Genomic DNA, 9,830 nt, shown 5'->3' with positions numbered 1-9,830 from the left:
AAAAAAAAAAAAAAAAAAAATAAATAGATCCTTTGGAGGCGCCGGGCATCGATCCCGGTACCTCTCGCATGCTAAGCGAGCGCTCTACCATCTGAGCTACGCCCCCTTCAATCTTGCTTAATTCACATACTATTAGAATGTAACAATATGATCTAATTATTGAAAAAAATTTAGAAATAAAATTTTAGAGGTACCGGACACGTCGATCCCAGTATTTGTTCGCATTCTAAGTGAGTGTTTATTTGAGTTACACCTCCTTTGATTTTATTAATTTTTTTATATTATGTTAGAATATCAAAGTGCTCCACTTTTAATAAGCATTAAAAATAAAGTCTGGAAATGCTAAGGCATCGATCTCATATTTAAAGTGTATGTACTATTCTATGAATTATATTTCCTTTTGATTTATTTCCTTTATCATTTTGCAATATAAGTACGATTTACTTTTGATAAAAAAAAAAAAAAAAAAAAAAAAAAATATATATATATACATATATATGAAATCCTGGAGACGCCGGGTATCGATCCCGGTACCTCTCGCATGCAAAGCGAGCGCTCTACCGTTTGAGCTACGTCCCCCTTTGAATTATGTCCTTTATTCACTCATATTATGGAACAATATATTTTATAAATAGTTAATAAAATATTTTTTTATAAATACATAATTTTATTTTCAAATGAAAAAGATTATTAAATTAAAATAAATATTTGTCTGACTAGTACTATGCAACTGATATGTCACGCGGTGGAGCACGCAGAGAGGGCTGGGGTAGTGCAGAAGCTACAGAGATGGTTTTGAACAATTTATTTTACATAACTGCCAAGGTACCATATATAAAATGTAACGTAATTACTGATAACAGCATAACAAAAGAAATTTTATAATATAGTTTTCGGATGAACATCCTAAAGAGACGGAGGAACTTTGGGCAACTTTATGTGGTTGTTGGCCTAACAATTTAAAAGTAATTATTCGTTATTTAATTATCGTCTCAGGAATGGCGCCACAAGAACTTCTTCCATATGTATGTCATTTTTTAAATCAGGAAATTCATTGCTTTTATCCCAGTTATTAAATTATTAACTCTATATTTCAGGCGAAGCGCGTTGTCTTGTATTTAGCAAGGGCTCGACCAGATCGTTTAGTTGATGAGATGATGACTGAATTGCAAACAGTCGAAACATTGAATTGTTTAATCGAAAGAACTGAAACACCACCTTTCTATAGATTGACTAGTATGAGAAAAGCTTCTTCTCACAGCGATGCTCCAGTTGTTGATCCTGGAAATCCTCCGCGTGATTTGGGTGTTGAAAAGGGTACCATACATACCAAAAGACATTCAGGCGAAGATCCTGTTAAAACCGGGTGAGATTTATATTAAAGATGTATTTTTCTAATGGCTTGTTTAATTCATGAATGTTCTGTATTATAGTTCGAAATCGGATACTGCATTACGGGCACTCGCTGGATTTCAAACCCCAAGGGCGGAAAAAACAAGGACTGCGAGCGGTCCGCCAGTTCTTCCGGATGATTTGTCCACTCCTACAACAGAAGCCGAGGTTCATTAACTTCTTTATCGATTTTATATTCCGATCCAATCTACGATTTTCTTTTACTTGTGTTTCATATTTGATTTCAGTTGACTACAGACGAATCTTGTTACGGCACACGGAACGGATCCGTAGGAGTAAATGGCAAAATTTCATGCAGTGGAGAAAAGTTCGATATTCCACAGCCACATCCTTTACCAATGCCTGAGTACGGTGGATATTTTGCTCCTTTGACGGAGTACTTACCAGATAGTTCACAGCCTATAAGTGGATTCCATAGGTAATAAATATTACATATAGTTATACCTAATTTGTATGTTAGAGTGGTTTTTATAGATAGAGATTTTTATTTAAAAAGAAAAATCATCTTATAGAATACTCAAAACATCTCTGTTCATATTGAATGATATGATTATAAATTTCAGATGCAACATTGCCGTTATGTTGCTGACTGACGTTGTTGTCGATGGCATACAACTTGACTGGGCTATCCATGTTCCTTTAATGTTGCATATAGTTTTCCTTGGCTTGGACCATTCAAGACCTCTTGTAAGGGATCATTGTCGTTGTCTTTTATTAAATCTGTTGGTTGTTCTCGGGGATCATCGAGATCATCTCGGCGTAGCACGGGTACTATTAGCATCAAAAACTGAACAATTGGGCTTAGGTCTCTCTACTCCTGCTTTACCAATACTCGAGCACAACTTCACTGAGGTTGATCCAGAATTTGACAGTTATCTGTACGGCCCACCTCCAGCACCACCTCCTACAACGCCACCCCCGTCATCATCACCGCCACCACCGTCTTCTTCTCCTCCTCCTCCACCTCCTCCTCCACCACCACCACCTCCACCACCCCCGCCACCCGAATCCTCCATATTCAATGCAACACCTCCACCGCCACCACCTCCACCTCCTCCACCACCGTTTCCATCTTCTAATAATGGAACACCTATTCATTCGCCTATTCCTAACTCAACATCTACTCCTCCATTATCGATGAATCACATGAATCAATCAGTTATGGACAACTATAACAAAGATTATTCGAATTCTCATGCATATGGTGAGGAGTTAATATTTTCTACAACTCTATATATTATTGATGATATAAGAAACTAATACGATAATATTGATTTCATAGAATCATCAACATGCAACAATTGGCCTCCAACATCAAATTCAGCGAATACAGTACCACCTGTTATTGTCACACCAGAAGATGCAAATAACTGGGTTGGTCCACAACCAGGTCCGAATATGCCTATCCAAGATGTAATTAAATCTTTGATCAATTTTTTGGCTTCTCGGTATGTTTATAAAAAGTCATATTTATGAGAATATTTCTATAAAATTTAAAGCTTTTTTTTTGTAGTATAAATCAACCATTATGGAACTATGAAGACATGACTGCCAAAGTATGGTGGGTTCGCAGTGCTGAACAATTAACAGTATTATTGCGACATGTATTAAGAGTTTTTAGAGATTCCTTACCCCACGCTCTGGTTAGTCAACGTTGGGCGCAAACTGCATTACAATTAGGCCTATCTTGTTCATCTAGACATTATGCAGGAAGATCTCTTCAAGTATTTAGAGCATTACGAGTTCCTATTACATCTCGAATGTTATCTGATATTTTGTCTAGATTAGTAGAAACAGTTGCCGAGCAAGGAGAAGATATGCAGGTGCACGATGTGTCTTCTTTTTTTATAAATATAAACATTTATGAATATTTTTATAATAATTTTAATTTGTTTGTTTGTAATAGGGGTATGTGACTGAATTATTATTAACACTTGAAGCAGCTGTCGATTCGCTAGAATCCGATTTCCGACCTTTAGATTTTATGAAGGAAATATTCAAATCTACTCCAAATCTAAATAATAAAGATCCAGCTTCGGGTGGATTAATTGGAGGAAAACGAAGTCCAGGAGGAGGTAATGGATATCCAACAGGTCCATATATGTTCTCTCACTTAAATCAAGGTGGTCATACAAGAAGTACTAGTTACTCAGTCAGTTACTGCATGAAAAAATCAAGTGGCGGTAACTCAGTAGCAAGTGAAATAAAAGGTTTGTGGCATTTCAAGCCACAACTGGTCACTTTTGACCCATAGCTGAATTTTTACTATACTTGCTTTGCACCTAACTTTTTGGTACAGGATGTTATCTAATAATGTTTATAATATGGGGAAGAGAAAAGTTTGTTTAAAAAATGTAAAATTTTATAAACATATTTTTTATTTATGTCGACTGCGTACATACAACGTTATTGTATTTTATTGCATGTTCTTTGCATATAAATCGTAAACATTTGGCACATTTGGTTTATTATCATTGTTTATACATATATAACATCAAGTTCTGAGTCAACTGTGACCCGATGTCGGCTACGTGAGAGTTAATAACTAGTTTGTTGATAAATTATAATATAATTAATGTTTTTTTTATAGAATTAGATAACAGATGTAATAAATATCCCAATTCTAATCTTTCGCGATCAAGATCAGCTCAATCTTTAAAATTATTGGGTGATTCAGCAACACAAGATGATAAAATGACTATTTTGGCGCAACTATTTTGGTTATCAGTGTCTTTACTTGAATCAGACTATGAGCATGAATTTCTTTTGGCATTGAGACTACTTAGTCGCGTACTTCATAGATTGCCTTTAGATCGACCAGATGCTAGAGATAAAGTTGAAAAATTACAACAACAACTAAGATGGAATTCGTTCCCTGGTGTACATGCATTATTATTAAAAGGATGTACTAGTCCCAATACATATGAACCCGTCGTAACATTATTATCTCAGTTTACTCCATTATTGGATTTGCCAGTTGTCGATCCTACTCAAAGTCTCGCATTTCCGATGAATGTTGTATCACTACTCCCCTATATGCTTTTAAATTATGAAGATGCTAATGAATTGTGTATTAGAAGTGCAGAAAATATTGCACAAGTAAGTATTGCTTTATATCATAATGAATTCATATACATATACTTCTATTTATAAGTAGGATTGCAATATATTTTCATTTATAGGTGAGTGCCGAAAAAGGAAAGAAATTAGAAAACTTGGGTACTGTCATGACGTTATACAGTCGACGTACTTTTAGTAAAGAAAGTTTTCAGTGGACTAAATGTGTTGTTAAATATTTATATGATACATATGCTCATCTGAGTTTTAATATGCTTGCTTTCCTAGTTGAAGTATTAGAGAAAGGTCCAGGAAGTGTGGCATTACCTGTGCTCAGTATTATACACTGTATGTTACATTATGTTGATTTAGCTTCGCAAGCAGCGCAACCAATCAACACTGAACTTCTGAGAGTGATTTCAAAATATGTTGAGGTATGATTGAAAATCCATTTCAAACAGGGTAATGAAATAACATTCTTATATAATATATCTTATGTATTCTTATTACATGTAATTGATTTATAATGATTATAATTTGTAATAATTTAATGCTAGGGTCCTCATTGGAAAGAAGCTCTTAAAATATTGAAGCTAGTAGTAACAAGATCGTCTACATTAGTAGCACCACCTACGTCAGTGCATGGATCATCTTGGGAATCTTCAATAGCATCTCCTCATCCAAGTTTCACTGATACCGAGATGTTCACAAAAAAAGAATTACCTGGTAAAATGTTACTCTTTAACATATAAATAATACTTTGCATGGATGTGAATGCTAAAAATTAAGCTTTATTTTTCCTCTTACAATGCGGAACACGCTTACTGCATGGATTGCTTATCTGATGATGTTCAGGTTGCGACAAAAATAATAATAATAATAATAATAAATTATAAATTGCGAAATATAATTACTATTTTTTTAATTAAAATTAAATTCTATTAATATCATATACATAGCTTGCTTTAAATGGTCCTAAATTTATTCTGTTCTTCTATTTCTTAATTTCTACTTTATACTTTATTTGATACCTTAAACACTATCTATCTTTTTCCAACTTTCAAATATATTTTTTTTAGAAAAGGTAAAAAGTATTTGTTAAATTATATTATTTAGTGTCGTATTAATTTTTTTTAACTTTAATCTTAAGTTCTTTACTATGAAATTTAATTAATACGTTGTTCGTAAATAGGGAGGACTATGGATTTCACGTTTGATTTATCACAAACACCGGTAATCGGTAGACGATGGTTAATACGTCAAGGCGTCGAAGAAAAATCACTCAGCTCTCCTCGATGTTCATTATCTCTTTCACCAGCTGACAGTAATGCGGTTTCTGGTTGGAAAAGACCATGGATGTCACAGGTTAGATAGAAATTATTAAATAATATGAAATAGATGAAAGCAGTATTTGATAAAATTTATATTTCAGGGTCGCGTTAGAGAATGTTTGGTAAATCTTCTAACAACATGCGGTCAACGAGTTGGATTACCAAAGAGTCCATCTGTAAGTTTATATTGGATAGAAAATTGTTTTTTTAAAAAAAAAAAACTTGTTTGTGTTATATATTTCTTTCCAATAGTTTTCCATTAAAAATCATTTATTTCAACTGACTCTGGTTATGTACCCCTTTTTAGGATGAACACATTAGTTCAATGACATTATATAGCAAGGTAACAGGTTTTTTTAAATGCAGTTTGCACTCGTACAAACAGATTAAGAAAATATTTATTTATTTTCATATGTGATGTCCTATCAATACAACTATATTCACGCTTTAATATGCTTCGTGCAAATATGTAACTTGCACAAAATTTTATAAATGAAAAAAAGTTGTTCTAATATTTGTAGGGTTATCTATGTACAGTAGATTTTTGTGTAGCATGTTAATTGTATGAAAAATGGCGTATCAGGATATAACGTACAATGTACATGTGCATCATTGCAGTTATGGCTATATCAGTTGAAATGAGATATATGAAAAATTCGGTATTCAACACGTACATGCACAATAATCGCTAAAATTCACAGCATTGTCACATAGTAAAGACAAAAATTAAAATATATCTGATAAAGGCTATAATGTTCCTTTTTATTAACTAATGGTAAATATTTGTAATACAGGTGATATTCAGTCAAAGTTCGGATCTAATGGAAAGACAATCATCTATGGCTTCTTCAACAGAAGAAGTTTCTGGTGCAAATAATGATTTAAGTGGAGGATCTAGAAGAGACGACGAACAATTTGGCGTATTTAAAGACTTCGATTTTCTTGAATATGAAAGTGAAAGCGTTGAGGTGAGTATTTATTTTAAATGTAAATACATTTATCTATATATTGCTGACGTAAAGATTAAAAAAAATGTCATTTATGTATTATAGGGTGAAAGTACCGATAATTTCAATTGGGGAGTAAGACGCCGTCCTCTTAGCGAAGGAGAAGAAAGAGAACCAAGTCTAAGACAATTTGAAGAAAGTTTAAGTGAGAAGACTCAGTCATCTAGTAAACACACCAGTCGAGTAAATAAATAAAGATTTTTTTTCAATAATTTAAATAAACTAATAAGAACAATTGAATATGTAATATCAAAATTATAGCGTGGCGTTGCGGAAGAATCGTCAGATGATGAAGCTGGTTCAGAATCACCATTAGATGAAGTACCTGGCGGATCTGGAACAGGACAGGAAGTTAATAATATCCCTGGAATGTTCCCACCATCTTCCTTATCTTTAATACCTAGTCGTACACGTCATGACTCTTCAACAAGGTCTGACACATCGTAAGTTTCTTATTAAACAAAAAAAAAATTGCGTTCTATTGATGTTTGTTCATGTTTCATGTACAGTGGCTCTAGCGCAGGAGATTTAGGAGATGTAACACCTTGTAATGCATCACCAAATTTATCAGCGTTGATGCCTTTTAGACAAGTTGCAAGAGATGACGCAGAAGAAATTTGGCGGCAACAGATCCAAAATTTAATCACTCAGTCTCTTTACAATACTTTAGATTTTTTCCAGTTATTGAGCAGAATACTACGGGTAACCATATTATTTATTTAAGTTATATCTTAATACCGATTATAATATCTTACTTATTATCAGGATGTAAGCAGTAAATCGGTTACCCTTACAAGAGAAGCTAGTGCCTTATTGTGTAACGGCAGTCCTGCTTCCACTCAATTAGGCTATCATTTATCTAGTCATGCAGAATTACTTAGTTCAAAAGCTGAACCACCTTTAATTTGGTTCTCGATTGCTATTTTCGCAAATCAAAGATTAAATGAATCATTGCGATTTGGAATGTTAGAAATTCAAGAACATCTTGAAACATTTCTTGATAAAAAAGATCATGCTACTGAAGTAAGTAATTATTTATTAAATATATTATTAAATATATTATTACATATAATTATTACTAATATATCTTCGACAGTGTTTGGAAGCAGCCAAAGCAGCTGCAAAACTCCAAGCATTAGGTGGCAGTCACACAACAGAGGCAGGTCTTGAAGAGATACTGTTAGACCTAGGCAGAGCACTCTATAAACTTCATCTTCAATTATTATTATTAATCGAAGCTTCAAATAAGATGCTAGCAACTCTCATAAGCGCTGCAAGAAACGTACAGATTCCGCTTCAAGACATATCCGCAGAAATTGCGAATATGAAAATTGCTTTGAGTAGAGCACTGGAAGAAAGTACAGAGAGTGAAAGAGGAACACCGACTCCAACGCCTAGTCCTAGTCCTTTGCCCGGCACTGGTGCCGTGGAAGAAGTTGCTCGTGTTGCAGAACTACTTAGAAACGCACGATGGTGTCCTGCTCTTGAAGCTGTAAGACTGCATAGAGCTCAATGGCCAGGAGATCCTTTTCATGATGATGATGATGTAACGACTGCTGTTAATATGTATTGCAAATACTTAGGACAAGATAGATCTGGTAATATATTGAATCATGCATTAAATTATCTTAAAATAGATGTGTCATTTAAAATTGTCGAATATTTTTCAGATATTTTTGTGGTTACACGAAAGGACGATGAAATGTCAGAAATATTTAGTAGACTAATGGAAAGTTTATTTCAAGTTTTAGCGGCTGTTACAGGCTTAGAAGCTTCAACAAAAGCAGTACGAGGTCAACATGATCATCCTAATAATACGAAAAATGACTGTTAATTTATAAATTTTAATGTTATATTATATTGTAGACAGTTATTTGTCTAAATTCAAGTCTTCATATAATTTAATTATACCGTGCATTTTATTCATATATATTGTATACAACCATAGACGTATGTATGTATGTATATCGCGAAATAATCGTCATAAATGTTAGAAAAAAACACGCACGAGCGGAAGCACGAAATTGTCGATTTTGTCGTTCCTTTTTTTAACACAAACATAATGATGTGTATAAGTTCGGCGAAATAAATTTTTGAAAACTCGAAAAAAATATCTCGTTCTACAATTTTCATATCCATAAATATGCTTTTACATAAACATTCAGTATATAGTATTCGTCGTGAATCAGATGATCAGTTGTATCAATGTCATCGTACTATAACAGACTCCATCAAAAGATTCGTCAATCATATAATGCTAAATGCATTCAAAATAATTGATAACTTGGTTTGTAAAAAAAAATTCTTTCCATTTTATAATGTTGAAATTTTCAAATATAAAATTTAACAGGGTGAACTTACTTTTGATGATGTAACTGGTATGACTACCCGAAAATTAGGTTTCTTCGGTAACAAATGGCCTGTCTGTGGTTGCTTTAATGCACGAAACGGATTAGAAATTGTGATAAATGAAATGGAATCATGGAATGCATTATCAGTAAGATTTTGATAGTTCGAAGTTTTTATTTATAATAAATCTTTAGATGAATATTTTTATTCAGTGTTCCTGTAGGCTTTGAAAGATTGGATGTTCCATGTTAATTTTATGGGCCTTCGACGTAAAAATTGTGTTGAAATTTATATGTATCAAGTTCTTTGGAGTGTACCTACCCCAGCATATCCTGAACCTCAAGTCACAGTCAGTGTACACTTCTATATAGCAACAAGTCACATTTATCCATCTCATTTTCCCGTCGATGTGAGTCATTTTTACTACGTATAACAATCAAATTTAATGTTATACATTTACTTGTCCTTAGGTTTCATACGTTTTCGAAGGACATCAGTTTACACATACTTTAAATATGATTTTCAGACCTAAATGGCTTTATGATATATTAGATATGAAAACAATGATGTTCAAGACTTTCAATTTTTAATATACATGAATTATTTTTCACTATATGATCGCTATATATTATTCTTAAAGTTCAATTGATTTTGGTTTAAATATATTTTGCAA

The 9,830-nt window shown here is 33.2% G+C and overlaps 2 protein-coding genes and 2 non-coding genes across 5 annotated transcripts; 2 read left to right on the top strand and 2 right to left on the bottom strand.

Annotated features, from left to right (window-relative positions):
* Positions 1-33: 33 nt before the first annotated feature.
* Positions 34-106, bottom strand: Trnaa-agc. Its single transcript has one exon. It is a non-coding gene; the product is annotated as a tRNA-Ala (tRNA).
* A 400-nt stretch (positions 107-506) lies between these two features.
* Positions 507-579, bottom strand: Trnaa-ugc. Its single transcript has one exon. It is a non-coding gene; the product is annotated as a tRNA-Ala (tRNA).
* Positions 580-666: 87 nt separating this feature from the next.
* LOC122537682 (protein furry-like) lies at positions 667-8,713 on the top strand. 2 transcript variants are annotated; one of them, XM_043671057.1, is made up of 21 exons: positions 667-825; positions 891-1,025; positions 1,098-1,366; positions 1,434-1,560; positions 1,641-1,831; positions 1,977-2,617; positions 2,696-2,861; positions 2,927-3,236; positions 3,320-3,623; positions 4,004-4,512; positions 4,596-4,904; positions 5,028-5,196; positions 5,663-5,835; positions 5,903-5,977; positions 6,596-6,769; positions 6,854-6,991; positions 7,070-7,239; positions 7,318-7,510; positions 7,574-7,831; positions 7,905-8,406; positions 8,479-8,713. In XM_043671057.1, exons 1-21 carry the CDS (start codon positions 736-738, stop codon positions 8,640-8,642), a joined length of 5,067 nt encoding a protein of 1,688 aa, XP_043526992.1. In that variant the 5' UTR covers positions 667-735; the 3' UTR covers positions 8,643-8,713. The 2 variants fall into 2 exon arrangements, with proteins under 2 accessions (XP_043526992.1, XP_043526991.1); XM_043671056.1 differs by having other exon boundaries at positions 7,070-7,251.
* A 36-nt stretch (positions 8,714-8,749) lies between these two features.
* LOC122537683 (A-kinase anchor protein 14-like) lies at positions 8,750-9,747 on the top strand. The gene is made up of 4 exons (XM_043671058.1): positions 8,750-9,095; positions 9,159-9,305; positions 9,381-9,566; positions 9,628-9,747. The coding sequence occupies exons 1-4, from the start codon at positions 8,952-8,954 to the stop codon at positions 9,745-9,747; spliced, it is 597 nt and encodes a 198-aa protein (XP_043526993.1). The 5' UTR covers positions 8,750-8,951.
* Positions 9,748-9,830: the final 83 nt, after the last annotated feature.

Source organism: Frieseomelitta varia, unplaced genomic scaffold (genome assembly GCF_011392965.1).
Source record: "Frieseomelitta varia isolate USP_RPSP 00005682 unplaced genomic scaffold, Fvar_1.2 scaffold_924, whole genome shotgun sequence".
Classification (NCBI taxonomy): Eukaryota; Metazoa; Arthropoda; class Insecta; order Hymenoptera; family Apidae; genus Frieseomelitta; species Frieseomelitta varia.
This window is presented reverse-complemented; position numbering and strand designations above follow the sequence as displayed.